The sequence below is a fragment of the Pelmatolapia mariae genome, linkage group LG2 (assembly GCF_036321145.2).
Source record: "Pelmatolapia mariae isolate MD_Pm_ZW linkage group LG2, Pm_UMD_F_2, whole genome shotgun sequence".
NCBI classification, from domain to species: Eukaryota; Metazoa; Chordata; class Actinopteri; order Cichliformes; family Cichlidae; genus Pelmatolapia; species Pelmatolapia mariae.
The window spans coordinates 9,216,690-9,238,156 of record NC_086228.1 but is presented as its reverse complement, the minus strand read 5'-3'; the positions used below and the strand labels follow the sequence as shown (position 1 = coordinate 9,238,156).

Sequence of the window (21,467 nt, the reverse complement as noted above, 5' to 3'; positions counted from 1 at the left end):
GATTTTGCTCAATGACCTGCCTGATGTACATTTTAACTAGAGGTGGGTTGATCAATATCAATTGTATCAGAACCCACACTGGTGTCAGATCAGATGGAAACTCTCCTCTGAGCTCTGAAAATTAAACAAACAAACCTGCTGTGAAACATGTCTGAACCTTTCTGTGTCGTCTGTTTGATTTACAGCCTTCAGCACATTTAAATACAGAAGCTGACCCAGAGTGTTTCAGACACTAGCGCATTTACACTCTCCAAAAAACCCTTTCAAAATAAAAGCTGAAAGGTGTGTTTTACTGCATTATTGTGGAAAGTAGAAATCAGTGATTTAGTGATCATTAAAATCTGTTCAGAATTGATGAGGATTCATCTCATAAGTCTTGACACACTGCCGGTCACACATTAGCTGCTGCAAACATCAGGTGAGTGCGTCAATCGGGCTGGTAGTTATTTTACAGTCTGCTGCTTCCAGGCGTGTGTGCAGTGAAAGAAAAACAGCATTTTCCTGACATTTTACATCTCATTTGACCAAAGAGCTGCCCTGCTCCAGCGTAAAGTTATACCGAAGTGACTTATCCTCTCAGCCACGTCCAAACACAGGGACCTTACAGTCTTCCTGCTGAGCCTCCAGCTACTTTGAGAAACATTTAAAAAAAAGCTTTTATTCTGTGTATCATGTGTTCCCATCCGATCCCTGTATCGAGTGTTTGCGTTAGATGAAGAACAGGAGTGAGCTTTTATCTGAATGTGTGTGGGCTGAGGCTGTGCGGATTACGGAGGACGATGGGATGTATGTGAGGAAATCAAACCAGATGTTTGTGTTTTTGAGGGCTAAAGAGCGAGAATCGAGATACTCACTTTGCACTGAGGTGGTGGGAACATGTCACCAGCAGCTTCATGCAGTGGACCGCGATGACGCCCATGACCAGAAGACTGATGGGTCCGAGCTGCACACAAACACAGACCGAGTTTGTGTGGCGTTTAAAGGCTCAGACTAATTCTGTGTCATGTGACCTTTGCAGGTATGCTTACCACCAGCCCTGCATTCTTGACAGCCAGAGGCAGACCCAGCAGGCCTGTACCAATATTCCCTTTGAGCAGGTGGATCAGAGTCTGGAAAAAACTGCAGCACGAAAAATAAAGTTAGAATCAGACCAGCCAGATCTGCACGTCCTGCATTGGACAGTCCGAAGGCATTTTACTCACGAGGTCCCCGCCCGTCCTCCTATCCTCTCGTAGTTGCGTTGGGGTCTGGACGGTCCCGGAGGAGATGGACACAGAGCGTCCAGCTCAGACGGATTTTGGTCGGACAACAAAGCTGAGACGAGAGGCAAAGAGACAAAGACGAAAACCATGTGTTTGACATCACGTGACCCTCTGATGTGTTTACCGCCCTGTCTTATGTCAGTCAGCAGTGTGTAAGCAAGTTTTCCTGCACCGTCACCTTTCACAGTGATGTGACCGTCCGGTTATATACACACAGGTGTCATCCACCTCGTCATGTGACCTGACACCTACACTCTCAGTGACAAACTACAGGACCTGAAAGACTTGAATTTGGAGAAGAAACCCTTCAGGTCTGGCCGTGCATGAGGCTCGCTGCACATGACTATAAACACGGTGATAAGTGAAGATCACCTGACTGCAATAAGCAGGAAGTCCTGAAGGCACACATTAGGCTCAGTGCTGTGTTTAATAATGTGGCGCTTTAGTACTTGTTCATGACTCTTATTATCCCTTCATGATAAAAACTGGAAGTACTTCCACGTGAGAGCAGAACAGCAGGAAGCTGTGAACTGAGCTGAGACACAGCGCTATAAAACTAACAGTTATAAAAGCGTCTTTAAAGATCTGAGAGCATCGCAACTACGTTCAGAGGAACCCGAGCCTTGCACTCATGAACCTGTCACCAAACACTTCTTATCTTTGCTCTTTATTTGATCTCAGACCAGCAGGTAAACTAAAAATAGCCTCAAAGGGAGGTTTTCAATTATAAATGAAAGTGGACATTATATCACCCCACCCCCACTGTATCTGCAGTCCACACATACATGCTTATTAATGCTAAGCACACACATAAAACTCTATTACTCACACAACACACACACACACACACAAGCCCGTTCAGCTATCTTAGTGAGGACCCTCATTGACATAATGCTTTCCCTAGCCCCTTACCCTAACCATCAAAAATGAATGCCTAACCCTGACCCTGACCCTAAACCTAACCATAACCTAAATGTAACCCCGACACTAAAACCACATTTTGAGCCTCAAAAAGGCCTTCAAACTTGTGAGGACCAATGAGTGTGTCCTCACAAGTGACTGTTGGTTCTCACAATTACAGTAGAATGAAGATTTCGGTCCTCACAAAGATAGCTAGACAGGAACACAAACACAAACACACGCTGCAGCAGCTGCATGTGTTTAAAGTCTTTAGAAAGTAAAACCCACTTTGTGCTCCTACACTGAGGAACCATCTCTGACTTATCTAAGAACTCAGAACGACTGATGGCAGCACATCAGCGACCCACAGACACCAAACAGACGGGTGGTCACTGCCATCACACTCAATGATTAAAACAAGCTGTAGAGCAACCCACTTTCTTCAGCCTTAAACACGACCTTTAATCTGAAAATACTGATGGGAAGAAAAAAGCTTGATTCTTTGAATTAACTAATAACTGATGACCAATCAAAATTAACATTGAAGAACATGAAGAACTACTCAGCGATGCAGAGACTGACGCGTTCCTTTGCTGATGATGATAAAGTGACCCTCTCCGACCTCAGCTGACCTTTCAGCTTTATAAAGGAGGCAAGTTTGATTTTTGGAGGTAAACATTGTACATGTCGCCGCAGCGCATCATCTGCCTCCATCTCCTCCTATCCTTCCTTCCTCCTCTGTCACACCACCCCTCTCCATGTCTTCTTGTTCTCCTCCTGCTTGGCAGCTCCATCTTCATCCTCCACCCTCACTCCTCTGCACATGCTCAGACCATCTCAGCCTCTCTGATTCTGAGCTGCCCCTCTGATGGACTCATTTCCGCTGTGTTGCTTTAATCTTTGTACCAGAGGCACAGTTACACTCGTGCCTTCCCGTGCTCCCTCCCTACATGCCAAATAACATGAACGAGTGTAACAATGAAACCACGACATAAGCAACATCACACTTCAGCCAACAATCTTCTAATCCACATCTACAAACTGAACATGCTCGCTCACAGATCTATGTCGTGACTGCTCATAACGAGCACTTCGTGTCTGGCCATGACCTCCCGCCAAACCAGACGCGAGCCAGCCAACAGACGGATTCTGTAGATGAAGTGAAAGCTGCTTTGATGATTCACCGTCTACCTGCCAGCTGGGATTACACATAATCCCTGTGTGACTGTGGCCCCGGCTCACGTTCGTGCGCCGTATCATTTTTAACCATCGTCCTGACTTTACTACCTTCGCCTCGGCTGTCTACGTCACTGGACGCCATCATGCTGGGTGGGAAGGTTTGGCAGACAGCCGGGCGTCGTCTCTCCCAGCCTCACGGATCCTAATGCAGCGAGATCAGGGAGTCCAGCGTGGACGCCTGTCCACTGCAAACAGATAAGAGATAAGAAGAGAATGAGATCTGGCAGCAGCAAAACAAAAACAGAGGAAGTCAGAAACTGAGCATGCTCACAGGCTGCTGCACCAGTCCCTGAACTGGACCTCTGCACCGTGTTTGCGCTGCTGGAGCCTTCTTAATGACATTATATGACCAATAACACAGCTGCTGTGAGGTTAATCATGCTAACATTAAAGGGAAACAGACTTCATGACCTCCTTCGTACTCGCACAAGGTTTCAAACACACGCTTCGTTGTTCGTGTCTGACGGCTTTCGGGAGAAAAGCCGAAAGAGGTTTTTAGGGGACAATTCTGAGGCTTGACTTCTCCTGGCACTTCCTCTTCAGAGAAGCGTGTTTCCCAGCAGCGGTTCACCAAGCGTGGCCAAAGTGTCGCCATCAGGAGCGACTCAGCATTTTTTTTGCGTTAGTTTTTTTTTTTACGGCGAGTCATGACACGAGAGGCCTGAACAGCACAGCGCGCAGTTTCTGCACTTAAAACAGCATCAGCGGCTCAATGCGGGCTTTTATTTCACTATGTAACAGAAAGGTTCAGTCCTGCAGCACTGCTTCTCGCTTTTGTGCTCCCACACAGCTGCTTTATATTTCAGGCTTCACCCGCAGAACGAAGCAATCAGTTATTAAATATCACATTTCGAAGGTGCTCATCTTCAAGTACATTCATAACTGAACGCTCTGTCCTAAAAGCAGTCAGCGTGACATTCAGCTGTTGCTGGGTGATTTCTGTAACACTGTGCATACGGCTGATTCAAAGCCTCCTCGGCCGGCTGAGCTGACAAATGAGCGTGTTTTTATTTCACACCAATAATCAAATTGGAAAGTATATAAATAAAAATGTCACCAAGGTGAGCAGGAAGTGATTTACCTGAGCAGGAAACACTGCTGAGAGTTATAAAGATTCACTCAGCCATTCTCAGAAACTACGATTAGATGTTACTGATCGAGCTCGTCCTGATGCTTAGGTGTGTCCCGATGCTCTCTCTCTTACACTCTGGTTTAATCTAATGGCCAATGATCATCATCAGCGTGTGTTTATCAGGTAAATGTGACACGGAGCCTGCTGCTGTGGAACACTGTGTACATTAATGGCTGAGCAACATGAAAATGAGCTCGTTATCTCACAACGTGTTTATCTCCTCTGGAGAGAAGAAGCCTTTATATATTTACCTATAAACAGGAGCAGGTTTGAAGCGTACCTGTGCAGATGTTGACCCCAGCTGCTCTTCAGAAACCGCGCCAGCCGAGTTAGCGTATTTCTCATGTTTATTTACTTTCTGGTATTTTCTTTTTCTTCTGTTTTCGTCCTCTGGGCCTCGCGTTAAAACAGATATGAGCTGCTGTGTGTTTTACTGTGCAGGTAAACCGTGACAGCCCGAGCCCCCCCCCCGGTGCTTTAACGGCAGTCAGCGCGATAATCGCATCATTTTAAACTGCTGTTTGTCCAGGAGACGTTCCAGCCTGTCAACGGACACAGACCCGGCGGGCATTCCCGCCATAAACACAATAAACGAGCCCACGGTCCCGCAAAACCGGCTGTGAACGGAGGGTTAGCTGTTAGCCACAGTTAGCTGTGTGTTGCGGTGCCATTTTCGGTGTAAACACCGAGCCGCGGAGGCAGCGGCCAGCCTTACCTCGCAGACACCGCGCAGACTCGGTCCTCCTGGCCTCGTTATCAGCTCTCAGTCCGCCGCAGGCCGCTTTATTTTCGTATCGTGCTCATGGTGGCGAAGCAGCACAGATTGAAGGCAAAGCGGGACTGTGCTCTGTCGGGCTCGACTCTCCAACAGCCAGCCAGCGGTGTGGTCACATGACATTGTCGAGAGGGACGGTCGTGGCGTTCGACGTGATCCCGTTGCCATAGATACGGATTATAATGTCGTGGCGGTTGGTAAACCATTTTATTTTATTTTATTTGTTGGTTTAATCTTTTTTCTCAGTTTTCTGTTACCATTTGCGCAGTCCTGTATGTTCACTTCTACACAATAAAATAAATAAATAAAATCACGAGTTTTACGTGAGCTTATCGAAAGGAATACGATTACTTAGACTAAAACGCTGTATAATGCAGTTAGCTCTGTTCTCATATTCTCAAATCTGCTTTCGGATTCATTGGGCTTTTATTTTGGAAACTCGTTTAAGGATTTAGGAGCGCTTGCTGTGTGCACCGGGGTAGCTAGGACAAGGTAAAGACTATCTCTGAATCGAGGAGGGGGCCTAAGAGTACAGCTTTCACAGTCTTACTGCGTTATGATTGCAGACTTCTCCAACTCTCTGTGAATGGTACTCATGGCCTCTGATCAGTCAGTGGTTGTTAGTCATTGGTCACGACAGTTTGCATATTAATCATCAAGAAACTGACCTCACAGCCCATTGTTCGCCGTTGGTGCTACTTTCATTCATTATGCAAATGCACTGATTATAATGTTGGAAACCTGCAGTCAGCTGAGACGTTTCTCCCACTGGAAACGATACGCCGAGATGAACCGATCAACTTTTTGGGATTACAATAATGCAGTTTGTTTTTAATTTTTTTTTTATTAAACTTGTTCAGCTTGCTCAACCAACCTATTTAGCCAAGTGGAACTAAAAGTGTACCGTTCATGTTAAAATAAAATTATTTTGATTAAAGGGTTATTTTATGTATATTGGATATAAACATTGTGAAAAACGGTGTAAAAATATCTTGAAAATTTGGTATTTTTAACCCGGATATCCGGTGTTTGTTACGCTAACTGCAGCTAGCTTGCGGCTAAACAGCGGTCCCATCCTGGGAGTATTTGGAGCCGTGTAGTTACGTGGAGGCAAAAGTCTACAGCCGGTCTGTTTGCCGGGTTAGGACACGTCACTTCAGACATGACTGTAAGGTTTTAGGGGAGATTTATGCAGTTTTGTCGGCGTGAAGTTTAACGTTAGTCCGTAGCTGCTTTCTAAATGTCCGTGCACAGGGTACAGGAGTGGTGTTCAATGCTGTTTAATGTTATTTACAGCTGTTCTTGTTCTGAAGTAACTTTAAATCACAACCGGGGGCTCTTGCAGCTGCTCTGCTCGGCTTACTTTGTTGTAAGTGTGGTACATGTTTTAGGAAATGAGGTGTGGGGTTCACTTTAACCGGACTTTGATGTGTGTCTGACAGAAGCACGAGTTTGAGGTGGCCATGACGTGTGAGGGATGCTCAGGAGCTATTACCAGGATCCTGAACAAGATGGGAGGTGAGGCTGATCGTCATGTCTGACACGAAAGCGCAGGAAAACCCAGCAGTTCAGTTTTATTTATACAGAGTCCTCTCATAGCAGCAGTTAGTTTATACTGGAGTGGAGAGACTCCAGTATAAACAGAGCAATCATACACTTGGCATGTGAGGCTCATGCAGACGGTTATGGTTTTCACCTGACTCTCTGCAATTATTATTGGTTTGGGTAATTATCTACATTTTTCCTGGTGCTTTGTAGAAAGTTACAGCATTTGGAGGATCACCGCCTCACAGTGTTAGCTCTGCTGTCACAGGAGCGATGAGGAGATTAAAGTATTGAGCAGAGTCAGGGATATGCTGGGGGGGGGGGGGGGGGGGGGGGGTAGATGTGAAGGGAACGTTCAGGGTCACCTGGTCCAGCCCTAACTATATGCTAGGAAAGTTTGAAGCCTAATCTTAAAAGTAGAGAGTTTGTGTGTCTCCTGAATCCAAACTGGGAGCAGCTCAGCTACGTGCAGTGATGACATTTAACTCTTTTCCCCAAAAGCAACCCTTTTTGTGCTGACCCAAGCAGTTTTTCATACTGCATGTGCCCATCAGAAGTTAGTGAGGGTGGTCTCAGCCTGTGCAGCAACCATTGCAAAAACCAGAAGCATGTTTCGTCCTGTCTGTCACAGAGGATCCAGTTCCTCACGTTCGGCCCACAGGTCCCCTGATGCTGCTGTTTTCCTTTTAGCCTCGTGTGATCCGAGTATCACTTCTGTTTTTACAGCACGTCCTCCCATCAGTGGAAATGCTGACTGTTTTAGGGAGGCAGAGACATCGATGTGATTTTGTTTTTATGTTCCTGTTCCCAGATGTGAAGTTTGAAATTGACCTGCCAAAGAAGCTGGTTTGGATTGAGTCTGACAAAGACGTGGATGTTCTGATGACGGCGCTGCAAAAGTCCGGAAAGGAGGTCAAATACAACGGCACGAAGTGAAGGACCTGCACCAGGTGACCCGGAGCGTTTATAGTCCACGTGTTTTCTGTAGATTGATGTTTATGACGGCTATAAAGTTCCTGTAAATCTGCAGCTTCGTGCTGAGTTTACTGCATGCAGGAACATATCAGGGACACGATCTTCTTCCAGCAGCTCACAGAAACGTTAACAGGAGAGCGCGCTCCATCGGCTGACTTTAACCTTTGTGCACATTTAGAGGAGGATGTTTATCTTCTGCTTGTCTCAGATCCCCCAACACTTCATTCAGAGTCACATCACAATTAGTAGAGTTACTTTTATTTTTTCATATTTTTTAATGCAAATGTCTTTTTTTGTCTTGCTTTAGGAAATGATTCTTGCTGCTGCAAACTGAAGATTTAAGATGAAATTCAAGTTAAAGTTACAAGTCTGAGAGACCCTCAGTGAGTCTGCACCCCCTCCCCTCCAGCTGTCACGCACAAACAACACCCCCCCCCCCACACACACACACACTTGATGCAGACAGGAAGTGTGCCTCCTTTGACCTCCTGAGTTAAAACATCGTCCTCACACAAACTTGCAGAGCGTAATCATCTCCAAACCTTTACCTTCAGGCTGTAAATGAAAAAAGGAAAAAGCAGCATCTTAGATTTAGTTTCAGCTATGTGATGATGATGATGATGATGACGACGATGACGATGACTCCATTTCCTGGGGTGTAAATGATGAAACCTGTTGGCTGTGTTTGCTGAACCTGTTTTATTAAATTTGTTGGATTTTATTCATAAAAAGACTATTTGAAGCCTGCTGTGTGAGGATATTTGGAGCTCTGCACCATGTGGGGGGTGAGGGTGGGACCACCTGCTGCACCTCCCCTCTGCTCCTTGACACTACAGTCTATTCTCTGCTGTTTTTGTGATTTTTAGGAATGTAAGGAGCTCTCCTCCTCGCCCGCTGTCTCCATAATGCTCGAATGTCTCAATGCTGGAGAAAATAAATCATTTCTGTCTTCAGTACGTCAGACTTTATTTCCACTTGAGTCTTTTTAGAAAAACACTGTCTACAAAATATTGTCTCTGTTCAGCAAATGCAAATATCCTAAAATTATCCTTTTTTTTTTTTTTTTTTTTTTAAACTGTAGGTTGTGTAATAGTCTGTACTAACCTTTGACCTCAGATATGCTCTGTCCCACTGCGAGGAAATCTTAAAGGAACAGTGTAAAATTTCACCACCTGCTTGCAGTCAGCTGAATTCTGTTTTCTTCCCCCTCCCTCTCCATTGCATGATCCTAGCTAGAGTGGCCGCTGTAGGACAAGCGTGTTAGTGACCAAATAGCTCAAAATCATTAAATTTAGTCTGTGCCCATAAAGCAGGGGTGGGGAACTCCAGGCCTCAAAGGGCCTGTGTCCTACAGGTTTTAGATGTGTCCAGCTGATTTAAATGGCTGAATAACCTCCTTAACATGTCTTGAAGTTCTCCAGAGGCCTGGTAATGAACTAATCACATGATTTAGGTGTGTTTTCACCCAGGGTGAGATCTAAAACCTGCAGGACAGCGGCCCTTGAGGCCTGGAGTTCCCCTACTCCTGCTGTAAAGTAAAAGTACGTTTTTATACAAGTTTTATTTTAACATAGCTGAACAATAAAGCACTAAAAATGACAGATATGGTCAGTTAAACATACTGCAGTATTTTATGGCTTGGTATGGTCACTCTGGCCGCTGTTCATCATTAGTGAGTGTACTCGGATACAGTGACTCTGGAGTTTCTGTGGAAGGCTGTCAGTCTGCTGGAACCTTACTGACAGATGCCATCAAACACCTTTAGGATGAACTAGAACACAGATTGTGACTCGGTGCTCTCATCTAGCATCAGTGTCTGAGCTCACAAAGGCTCCTCTTGCTGGGCAAAAATAACTGACACCGAAACCTTATAGAAAGCCTTCACATAGTGGAAGCTGGTACAGACCAGGCTCCTGTCGGTGGTCACACACTCACATTTAACTGAAGCGCCAAAGAAATGATTTGTTCTTCCACAAATCCTGTAATGTGGACAAAAAGTGGACTGGCCAGTGAGCAGACCTCTGTCTGCTGAGACTGATTAACCTCAGCTTGTTCTCTCATGTGGGTAAAACCATTGTATTGCAAAGGGTTATTGGGGAGGGAGCAACAACAATAATTCTGTTGTTTCTGCAGTAATTGTCTCTGAGCAGGGAACTGAGGAGTGAGCAATCTCCTCTTCCATGACTTTGATGTTCTCTGCAGCATCACAGAAGGACTTTCATCTTGTTTTTAACGCCGCTCAGAGACCTCCACCTTTATCAGAACTTTAATCTGGACCCTCTTATGATTCACGATTGTTTAAGAGGAAAGGAAACTGGTTCATAACGAGAGCCACGGCCTAAGGCATCACATGAAAACAACAGACAGACAGAATTTCCTCTGCAGTGTAAATGCATGTAACCCTCAGGCAGCCCAATCAAACATCTGTGACGTGTGAAAGCAGACGGTTTGTCGGTTTGCTGACACGTCACCACAGAAGTCACGGTTATATTTGCACTCGCTGTAGACTGAAGGTGGGAAGCCGTTCTTACAACTCAGCCCTTCAGCCAGCAGGGGGAGCGGCGTGGCCACGCTCTTCCTCCTGAGGAGCTCCCGGCCGTGTCAGGGACAGAAGACAAAAAGCGCCTCAGACCACAGAGCAGGTCAAAGAAAGTGCTGAATGAGAAAAGCTGATGGCTAACTCTGGATTCTGTGTGGCCTCGGTGTCTATCACAGACAGATTCTCTCCTCCTGTGCTCAGTCAGGTCAGTCGTATTTATTCAGCCCAACAAGACAAAGATCCAGAAAACAGAAGACAAGCATTAAAACATCTAAAACAGACACAGAGGCAGATACGACTGTACTCTGATACCACGAACACTCCCTGAGCGTTTGATGTTATTTGAGAGTTATTTTTTTGTATAAAAACCAAGCAGAAGATTTAATTTGAGTCTTTTCTCACTGAAGCATGACGTCTGTGGATCATAATGTCCACCAACATGGACGATGACATCATCGTTAATGGGAGGAGCTCAGAGGAGCCCAGCGAGGCCCTTCAGTGTGAACGCAGTCTCACTGTGTGCAACTCCACAGATAACAGAGCTGCCAGCACATAGAGAGTCACTCGTACAAACCTCCCACACACACACATTATAACACGCACACACTCTTCACTGAAGCTGCCGGATATCTGTGTGTTAGAGAGATTAGTCCAGTAAGATGAAGAGTGTTCTTACCTGGGCAGAGATCCTCAGGCAGCACCCAGGTGAGCAGTGAGGCCTTTACCAGTTCTCTCCAGGACAGCTGGAGCAGCTCAAAGGAGACAGGTAAGAATCTCTGACCAGGTAAGACTGGGAGCTGTTCAGAAGCCAGGAAAACAAAATGTCAGCAAACTTGGCCACAGATGACAGTCCGGCTGTGTGTTGATGGTCCTAAAGTACAGGTGAGGGATGACCTGGATGAAGACAGGTGAGTCTGCTGAAGAGCGGGACCTGGGAGGCCCCACCAGCAGGCGGAGCCCAGAGCAAACCCAGCCCACCTTTACCTGCGGAGCAGTATGAGAACACAGGAAGGCCTCGTACCTCGTCCAGTTTTATTTAATGAATGGGGATGTTAAGAGGGATGTTAAACATGGATCCTTTTTTATTATCTTCTTCTTCTTAAACTCTGTTGACTGCTTGGTTTCAGGCCTCTTGACTGATCTTTGCCAGTCAAGAGGTAAGGGAGTTCTTCCTTCCCACCATCACCAGGTGATGCTCACAGCGAATCAATCTGATGGAGCTTTGTGGTTGATGTTAATTAGTGCTATGCAAATAAAACTGAACTGAAATGTGAAATATACTTGAAAATGGTTTGATGTAGCCTCAGAATAATGTTGTCAGCTTTAGCTCAGCGTATGCCATAAACATACACACATGCACACCTGTCCGCAGGTAAACAGTAACAGGTAATTTATGTGTGTGTGTCCTATGGTTTGGGCTGAGGTGGGGTTGGGTGTAGTTATTGCTGTCACGTCCTGTCCCGGGCGCCAAAGCAAACAGAGGCATCAGCAGGAGGTTACAGACAGTCGGGGAAATGTGCAGTTTGACAGACGAGAGCAAACAGGCAGTCCGGCCTGTGGCTTCGCGTCTCTCTGGGAGTCCCTGCCGTATATTTCCTCCACGTTTGGTGGAAATTCATGTGGACCGTTGCCCAGAATTCATACGCCGGGAAACCTAAAGTACATGGATGTGAGCTAACACCATCCTCCCACAGCACAGAGGAACAGAAACAGAAACAGGTGGAGGTAGCGACAGCGAGTTATCTGCAGAGGTTTGTGTGTGATGAATTGAGACAGAGCCAGTATTTTAATGTAGCCAGAAATTGATTGACACGTAAAGCTCTTTAATATTTTCACTTAGGAACATCACCTGCATCTTTAAGCTTTGAAAAAAAAAAGAAAAAAAAGAAGAAAGAGTCTGTTTTGCATCTAAGAGAATTTTTTGCAACTGTTGCTACAAAATTGCTATTTCATGTCAAACTGTGTTATTTTTGGATTTTTCATAGATTCAACAAAAGAAATGTGAACAAATGATGAAAACACCAGTTAAACAACAAAACTAACAAACCAGTGAGCGATGCCACTCAAACCAGACTCACCCTGGCCGGGTAAGACCCATCGAACAAAACACAGAGCGTGGAGGAGCACGGAGGAGCATGGAGGAGCACGTGCTGCCTCATCCGTCTCCAAGAAAAGCCGCCAATACAACGTCGTATGGTATTTGCGTCTGCCGTGTTTTGGATCGCAGATAAGACAAAGATGAGGGTCCTAGTTTCCTATCTGCATTCCAAAATTAACATAGTCCCCAAATCTGGATCAGGGACCTCGATCAGAATGTGGATTATCTAGAATTCCCGTCATCATCCCAATAAGCTCACGCAAACACAAACACAGTCAGAGAGTGGCAGATTACAGCTGGAAGACAGATAAAAGCAGGAGAAGCAGACATGTGTGCATGAAGTGTGTGAGCTTTGATCTGATAGCAGAGAGCAGCCACCACAGACGACGTCTTCAGAGGAGGATTCGCCCTTGGCTGCTGATCGTAGCCACAAAATGACGAACACAAGCCTGAGCGCGTTCAGTGGCGTAAATGTGATTAACTTGGACAGACATTCAGCAGCAGCTCTTTGTGGCCTCAAGCTTCTGCGGAAACATTCTGCAGTTATTATATAAGCTCAGATAGCTCAAACACTCAAACGCATCCACCTTCAGGTGTTTTATTTTGAAAAAGAGGACTGTGATTTTACCTGCCAACCACTCAGTTTGGCTGCTTCAGCCCAACCAAACACATCTCATAAAAGCTGCTTTACTTTAGTAGAATTTGATCTGAAGCATCTCAGGATTCATCACATAAAGTCAGAACACTTTATAAAATATGCTACAACCATCATCCAGTGTCCATGTTAGCCTCCTGCCACAGTTACACTGTTAATGTGCATACAAACGGCTCAAAGACGTTATAAAGGTTTACAAATGGAACAAACAGAACCAGGTCTGTGCTTGCTAAAGGACTGATTCTAAATCCTCCTGTAGTCTGTAGTCAGTAATTTAACCTGTGATCGCAGAGGAGTTAGGAAAGGTGGCCTCTAAGCCCACTTGTTCTTTTTACTGACTCTCATGCCTGTGTCTGAGTGTCAGGTGTGCCGGTGTCTTCACTCTGAGGAGATACAGATGTGCACAAGTGAACACCCACGAAGGCGACAGGACACCAAACTGAGCCCAGGTGAGAATTCTGCTGCACTCACCTGAGTGTTCTGTCCCTCTGAGCTTCCAGGACATATTGAAACTAAAGTAAAGTAATGAACACAGTCTTAGTTATTTAATTATCTTAATTATGCAATAAAATCTCTCTATCTGAACCATGAATTAAAGCAGCAAAAGCATATAGCAGGAAGAGTATGAGGTAGCAGACTGCTGTGTGCTCACACTTGAAAGCCTTTAAACTTTTACTGCACGCCTCAAATCCAAGCCTCTGATGTGTGTGTGTGTGTGTGTGTGTGTGTGTGTGTGTGTGTGTGTGTGTGTGTGTGTGTGTGTGTGTGTGTGTGTCCGAGGTTTACACGTCACCAAACCGTCTGCTGCAGCCTCAGCTCTGTCTCAGCTGTGCAGGGAGAAATCACCTCATTCCTCACTGACTGTGTCGTTCACATCGTCTGTGAAGGATTCAAACCCAGACGTCTTCTTTTGGGATCTCCACAAGAATTTAAAATGAGTTTAATACAGATTAAAATGGATGGTGCACCATCATACCTGCAGAGGATTTCCTAAACCTGAGCTTAAACTACGCTCTGAGACTTGATCAGCTGGTTTTAGCTGGTTTAAATCCTCGGTTTATAGTAAATGTGCAGTAGTATTATAGTTTGATGTTCTGGATGGATGCTTGAAATGCGACAGAGCATCACGATTTCCTCAAAAACCAAATCAGTCCCACTGCATCACCAAGCCAAACCAAAACCATGATGGAGGGCTACAGGCTGTAATTACAGGACAGCCGATGAGCTCACCGCCTCAGCGCCGGGACTACAGCCCAGGCCTCTACAGGACACGCTGTCGCCCACTGAAGGTGTCCACAACCATCCCCACCCGGCACAAACCAAATAACCTGAAGGGGGAAACGCGAATGCTGGTCCAGGCACACATGCTCAGTCCACACATGCATTTAGATGAAGAAAGGAGTGAAAATATCTGCTTCAACTGGCTCTTCACAGCTGAACTCGGGACGGCAGGCTGATCGATTTTACAACATAATGAGACATGAATTTATTGGTGATTTAGACTAAAAAGCAATGCAGGAAGACTGCAGCAAAAACAAACATAACACTGTGAAAGAGTGATGGGTGCAGTTCAAACTTCACTTTAAAGAGCTGTGATTAGCTCGTCTGACAGTTAACGATCTTCTCATGAGCCATGCTACTGTTAGCGGCTCCTGTTAGCATCTTTGCATGTCTGATTTCCTGATGAAACCACCGAAGGAGTCACGTCTCCTCCAGGGTCAGAGCGGGGAGCTTGGGTTAACTACTCCACTCTGAGCAGCACAGTGTGTGCAGATGGCCGCCCCTCCCTGAGGCAGGTTCTGCTGGAGGTTTCTTCCTGTTAAAAGGGAGTTTTTCATTCCCACTGTCGCCAGAGAAAGTGAGAAATGGACCGGACGACCAAGACAGTAACATTTAAATAGCTCAGTGTAGCATCATTATCAACATTATTATCACTTTGACCTTCAGATCAGTTTATTGACCTTGAAGGAGAGGCCAGAGGTCAAATGTGACACGATATTTTAAATCTTTATTTGGTGCTTTCTATATGCTGACGACACAGCACATGTGTAAGAAGCACAGTTTCTAAGTTCTAAGACTTTTTCATCAGTTTCATGAAGCTGACCTTGACAGCCTCGGTGGATGGAAGACAAATTTTCATGACTGTTACCAACATGGAAACAGTCATCGTTACCATGACAATAGGACTGTTTCCCTCCCTAACCCTACAGAATGAGATAAATATGCATTTACTGCTGAGGGGATTCACTTGATGAGTCGGTGCTTTTCCATCACTGAGGAGATGCTAAGGACACTTTGAAGGAACCTTTCAGGCATGCTCAGACTTTACTCCCACTGCTAGTTACAGACAAAAATCACCAAACATAAAATCTTATTTTGCAGCTGAAATGCAACAAAAACCACTATGGTAACATGAAATGCAGATACAGAGTACAGCGCCGTGCTTCTCAAAGTCTTATTCTTCCTAAAGCAATGCAGTTTCATCATCTCAGAGTTTACAGGACAGCGAGGCGGACACATCACTGCCACAGCGGACATCGTAAACAATCATTTCATCTTAATGATTCCGCTGTGACCGTCAGCATGCTCAGTCTGGAGCAAACATCCAGCCGGCTCACTGTTGTTTTCTTTCAAGGGCACATTTATGAAAATCAAACAGCTTGTGTCAGAACAAATGACCAGACATCCTCCAGCTTCTGTCTCCTGAGGGGCACCAGGCAGGGATGCCCACTCTCCCCTTCACTGTTTGCAATTTTTATTGAACCACTAGCAGCAGCAATTAGACAGGATTCAGTAATTAAGGGCATAAAATGCAAGAACGTGGAACATAAAATCAGCCTTTATGCGGATGATGTGCTACTCTTTCTCCAAAATTCACAAACCAATATCTCTGGGGTGATTGAATTGATAAACTCTTTTGCAAGAATATCAGATTACTCAATTAACTGGTCAAAATCTACAGTCCTTCCGATTAATTGCTCCTTCCATAATTCCTCTTCTACTCCACTGCAATCGGGAAATATAAAATATTTAGGTATTAATGTTTCTCCCAAGCTTGCAGATCTAACTAAATTAAACTATATCCCACTTTTAAAGAAAGTAGAAGGCGATCTGGCTAGGTGGAAATGTCTACCCATATCACTCATGGGAAGGGTTGCCGCTATAAAAATGATGGTCTTACCAAAAATAAATTATTTATTCTCAATGATCCCAACTAAACCGCCACAAGATTGGTTCAGATCTCTAGATTCATATATGTCCAAATTCCTTTGGAAAAATAAGCCCCCACGTATAAGCTTAAAAACACTACAAAAGACCAAGGATAAAGGAGGATTAGAACTACCTAACTTTCAGCACTACTTCTTAGCCAACAGGCTCCAATTTATCTCAGGATGGCAAAAACATACCCTCTTAGATGAACCTTGGCTAGATGTAGAACAAGCACTTTGCAATAATCTAGAGATTTCAGATCTACCATTTATCAGCTCAAACATTCAACGACATGAATGCTTCAAAAGCGTCAACATTAGCTCCTCTCTGACAGCATGGTGGGAGTTTCTGAAGTTGACAGAGTCTTCATTAATCCCATGCAAACGTACACCTATCTGGAACAACCCTGACATATTACAAAACAATAATATGATAAACTTTTCAGATTGGAGTGGTAAAGGAATCAAATATTTAGAACATATACTAGAAGGAACAAAATTTATTTCATTTGACAGACTAGTTACACAATATGGGATCAACAAGAAAAGATTTTTAGAATATCAACAAATTAAATCCATAGTAAAAAAGAAATTTAAACCGGGTCAAGTTGAACTACAAACACCACCAATTGTGGTACAATTTCTTACTCTTAAAACCCCCAAATTACTATCCAAAATATACAGAATGCTTTCTAAAATAGATGAATCAATATCACTTCCTATTGCAAAATGGGAAGCGGATTTATCAGTTAACTTAGACCAAAACTTCTGGTCTCAGATTTGCTTAAAAACCTTTCATCTAATTAGAAATCCCAGTCTTCAATTAATTCAATACAAAATACTACATAGAGTGCACTATACAGGTCATCGGATGTTCAAGATGGGCTTTACGTCTACCAACAACTGCTCACACTGCCAAACCAATTCACCGGACAATTATATCCACGCTCTTTGGTTCTGTCCACCAGTTCAGAAGTTTTGGCGTGAGATATGTGAAGACTTATCGAAGTGTCTGAAATGTAACATTCCAACTTCTCCTTTAGTGTGTTTGTTGGGCAGCTTAGATAATGTCACTTCAGAAAAGAATATAGCCCACATGGTTTTCACTGCCCTATGCATAGCCAAGAAAACAGTCCTCATGAACTGGAAAAATAAAAATAATCTTAATTCTAACCAGTATAGAAATTATCTATTAGATTACATTAGTCTTGATACAGCCTCTGCCACCACATCAGATCAATTGCTCTGGGCTCCTTTGATCAGCTCCATCACCTAGTGGGGGTGGGGGGTCATAGTTTGGTCCCACCTTCACTGTTGTGATTGGTGTGGGGGTAGGGACAGGCTTAGGGCGTCGGGGGGTTCCCCAGGAGCATCTTCCTTGGGGGGCTCAACCCGGGGTAGCGGTCATGGCCAATTAAGGGCTCTGTTGGCTCTTAGGTGACGGTTTCCTCGTGGCTGCGTGCAGCGGGGCTAGGGGAGGGTCTGTGCTGACGGACGTGGGTTACTGACCTGGTAGCCTGGCTGCCCCTGGGTGGGTCCGGGATGGGCGTGAGGTTCTGGGGGCGCTCCGTCTCTGGGCTGGGGCCCTGGCCGGGCCTCGGGGGCTCGGGTCCTGGTTGGTGTGTTGCTGGGGTTGTGGGCGGGTGGGTATATGGGGGCCCAGCCCTGGCGCAGGGCGCCGCCGGTGCATCGAGCCACCTGGGGGACTCTTCAACTGGTGGGGGAGGTTGTCACATCTTGCAGGAGCTTTCCTCTCCTCAGGAACTCTCTCTGCAGGAGGGGGAGATATAGGAGAGGTGGAGGAAGATCTCAGCCTGGGCGTCTATTGTCTTGTGTAGTCTGGAAGATGAGTGGATGATGGGGTGGGTGCAGTTTTCTCTGTAGTGGGGTCGGGTGGGCTGTCCCGGGCTCTGTGGGGCCGGGCGGCGCTGCTGCACTGGGCCCTGGTCCGGATGAGCCTGGGCCCCCTTTCCCTGGCGGGTTGCAGAGTATGGGGGTGCCTACTGGGGTCAGCGGGGGAGCTGGCCCCAGGGAGGGGTCACTTGCCCCTCCCTTTCTTCCCTCCCCATCTCCAGCTGCCTCCCTCTTCCCGCTCCACCACAATCACCCACACATGCAGGGCCTTGGGGTAGGGGTGTGTCACCAGGGTGCAGAGGAGGCATCCCCCCCCCCTCTGTCCCCTTCTGGCTGCCTCTGCCTCAATTTTATCTCACAACTTAGACATTCACATTACTCACACTCTCATAACACATACATATAGGATCTTGGGGGTGGGCTCACAACACGGACTCCAAATTACCATCAGGGTGTACACCTCACCCCTGGCGTCGTTGCCCACCTCTCAATTTTAAATACACGTAGACATTGAGGGCTATCAGGAGGGGCTATGCGCTTACCTGCTGCTCTCTGGCAGGTAACTCCATGCCCTCCTGGGTTTTAATTGCACCTTAGAACACATATACATCAACACTACATATGAGCGGGTAGAGGGAGGTTTGGAGTCTTCCTACACCCCCAGTCTCTGCGGCCTGCTGGAGCGGGGGGGCTAGGAGGAGGAGTTGGCCGTCCGACTGGGGTCTGGTGTGTGGGGCCTCCCTGCTGCTGCGGAGTCGGGGCAGTCTGCTTCTCCCCACTGCAGGGAAAAGGGTAACACCACCTGGGTCTGGGTGCAGTTTCCCCCTCCAGGGGCAAGGGTACCTAGACCCGGTTCTTAGAGTACGCTTGGGGAGTGTGATTGTGTGTACAGCGTCTCTTGTTGTCTGTCTCCACGTTGGTTGAGTGTGGAGTAATTGCCTATGAGAGCATGAGGGTGGGAATGGATGTTTGTATTTGAGTGTGCCTGTATGTCTGTGTCTATATGTCGGGTTGGGTATCAGACGCCACCTCTCTGGGGACATCTCAGGCCCTCCAAGGTTTGGAGGCCTATCTCCCCCCACCACTTCCCCTGCCGGTGGCAGACGCCCTCAGACATCGATGCGTTGGTGGTTCTTTGTGTCCGGGGGTGGGCGTCCGGGTACACACCGGCTCACTCCTTGGTGGCTGCTTATCGGGGCCTGGAACCTGGGGCTCGCTCGGGCCACTTCGGGGGTGGGGTGCCCTCGGCCTCTCGGCCTGGGGCTCGGTCACTCAGGCACAGCTGGCTGCCGGCGGAGCTCACGGGCACGTCACTGCAACCCCCCCTGGCTTCTGCTCCGCGGCTGCTGAGTGATCCCTCATCTGGGACTCTCCTCAGCTCTTTCTGGGACAGTGGCGCGGCTGCCCCTCTGTTGGTCTTCCTTGGTCTCTTGTGTTCTGGGGGCCTCTGGATGTCTGGAGTTTTGATCTCCTCCATACCTGCTTCATGCCCTGGAGGATGGGACTGTGGCCCCCCACACCCTCTAGCAGATCATTACATTAAGGAACCTTTTAAATACAAGCGCGCTCATGCTCACAGGTGTACACACAGGTGATCACACACACAAACTACACCCTTTTTGGCTCCTACCTCAAAGCACACTGTGCGCTGTCGATCTTACGTGCTGCACAATAATGTTTAATATTAAGTATTTAGTGTTATATTCCCATATATCATTGTGATGTTGTTTATTCTATTACTCTCGTTTTCTTCTGCTTGTTTTCTTTTTTCTTTCTCAACAGGTGATCCAGGTGATCGATATATGTATTTTTTGTCTGCTTATTTTGTTGGTTTTTGTTTTTTGCCCTTTATCCCCGTCCCTCTTCTCCGCTGTTTTTTTTTTCCCCCCTCTTTCTTTCTCCATTTTCTTTTCCCCTGTCCCATATCTAGCAAGTAAAAAATAAATAAATAAAATAAAATAAACAATAAAAGGTAAATCAAATGGACCATTACGGCAAGGCTGGGATGGTCCATTTGGTAAAGTAAATCTTTCTTCGCCTTTAGTCAATAATTCTGATGGCAAAAGAACCAAACGGGACACGTTTATATAAAAAAAAAAAAAAAAAAATCAAACAGCGTCTCAGGAATCAGGCAGCCTGTAAAAATCTATTTGGGTTTTATTGTGTTTCTCCACATTTCTTCCATTGATCAGGGCGCTGTCACGTTTTCTATTTCAAGCTGAGTTTCTGGTTTTTAGCTCAGGGCGCGGCAGCAAGCAGCAAGCGTGTCATTTACACCTCAGAGTTTGTTCATATGAGTAAAAAAAAAAAAAGAAAAATCTAAAATGACCCATAATTTATTCTGAGTGTGGGTTTATACTCCATGTTTCTGTTGGTATAGAACAGCAGCAAGAGGAGGAGGAGGAGGCCTGAACCTCCATCAAAGTGAAGAAGCCTCCAGAAGGTCAGCATAGAGCAGCAATCATTTTAAGAGCCTGTGATTTCACAGGAAGAGGTAAAAGAAGAGGCTTTAATGTTTGTTTCTGGGTTTAAAATTTTCTTTTTTAGTTTAAAAACTGACCCCTGACCCCCCAACCCCTCATCAGACTCGAAGAAACATCAGGACCTGCTGCAGCTCTGGTGTTTACAGTCAGGAAAAATCATACATTTCATACATTTTGCACTGAACGAAGCTGTAAGTAATAAGAGATGCAGCCTGCAGCAGGTACACTGCAGTCTAACGACTTCACAGGTGGAGTCTGGACCTGAAGACTGCCTCAGTTACAGCAGAAGATCCAGGTGGAGGCTGAACACAGAGCAAGGTTTACTGATGAAAAATCCAAAAAGGAACAAAGTGGTTTCTGTCCTGGTGGTGGACCTTTAACTGGCGCTTTATCCTCTGGAGGATGTTCGACAGTGTGTGTTTTGTGGACGTGGAAAAGCCTAAACCTGTCAGGCCCTCTGTTCTGGTCCCAGTAGAACCACAGTGGGAGGCCGCATCACTTTGACTGCAGTAGGTCGGACCGAGTCCTGCTGGCTGTTGGATTCTGTTGTTCCAAGTGTAGCTGCACAGGGCGGGGTGTCACTGCAGGTCGTTTGCTGGGTCAAATGTGAAGAGGCTGGAATGAAAATGAACACTTCAAAGTCTCAAGCTGTGCTCTCAGCAGGAGAAGGGTGGAGGAGATCAAGTATCTCAGAAGAGGCAGCAGGAGAGGGACATTGGGACTGCTGTGGTGATGAGAAAGCTGAGCGTGAAAGCTGCAGATTTCCTGATTGGGGTGCGTTCCAGCCCACACCTATGAGCA

At 46.1% G+C, this 21,467-nt stretch overlaps 2 protein-coding genes across 3 annotated transcripts in view; one reads left to right on the top strand and one right to left on the bottom strand.

Annotated features, from left to right (window-relative positions):
- slc36a1 (solute carrier family 36 member 1) overlaps positions 1-5,450 on the bottom strand; it is a 30,055-nt gene extending 24,605 nt beyond the window's left edge. Inside the window, exons 1-5 of the mRNA XM_063492654.1 lie at positions 5,249-5,450; positions 3,450-3,586; positions 1,203-1,314; positions 1,029-1,119; positions 855-943 (exon numbers count right to left, since the gene is read on the bottom strand). Coding sequence (XP_063348724.1) covers positions 855-943; positions 1,029-1,119; positions 1,203-1,314; positions 3,450-3,486 — 329 coding nt within the window. The 5' untranslated portion in view covers positions 3,487-3,586; positions 5,249-5,450. The remainder of the gene's footprint in view (positions 1-854; positions 944-1,028; positions 1,120-1,202; positions 1,315-3,449; positions 3,587-5,248) is intronic.
- An 886-nt stretch (positions 5,451-6,336) lies between these two features.
- On the top strand, positions 6,337-8,781 carry atox1 (antioxidant 1 copper chaperone). Of its 2 annotated transcripts, none has more exons than XM_063484862.1 (4): positions 6,337-6,476; positions 6,751-6,826; positions 7,665-7,803; positions 8,136-8,781. In XM_063484862.1, the coding sequence occupies exons 1-3, from the start codon at positions 6,471-6,473 to the stop codon at positions 7,787-7,789; spliced, it is 207 nt and encodes a 68-aa protein (XP_063340932.1). In that variant the 5' UTR covers positions 6,337-6,470; the 3' UTR covers positions 7,790-7,803; positions 8,136-8,781. The 2 variants fall into 2 exon arrangements, with proteins under 2 accessions (XP_063340932.1, XP_063340925.1); XM_063484855.1 differs by lacking the exon at positions 6,337-6,476 and adding an exon at positions 6,533-6,677.
- Positions 8,782-21,467: the final 12,686 nt, after the last annotated feature.

Excerpts from the sequence above, each read along its gene's own strand:
- atox1 (XM_063484855.1), top strand. The coding sequence starts at position 6,549 with ATGTCCGTGCACAGGGTACAGGAGTGGTGTTCAATGCTGTTTAATGTT. Across the intron at positions 6,678-6,750 it reads TCTGCTCGGCTTACTTTGTT|AAGCACGAGTTTGAGGTGGC; the intron begins GTAAGTGTGGTA and ends TGTGTCTGACAG. Across the intron at positions 6,827-7,664 it reads GATCCTGAACAAGATGGGAG|ATGTGAAGTTTGAAATTGAC; the intron begins GTGAGGCTGATC and ends TCCTGTTCCCAG.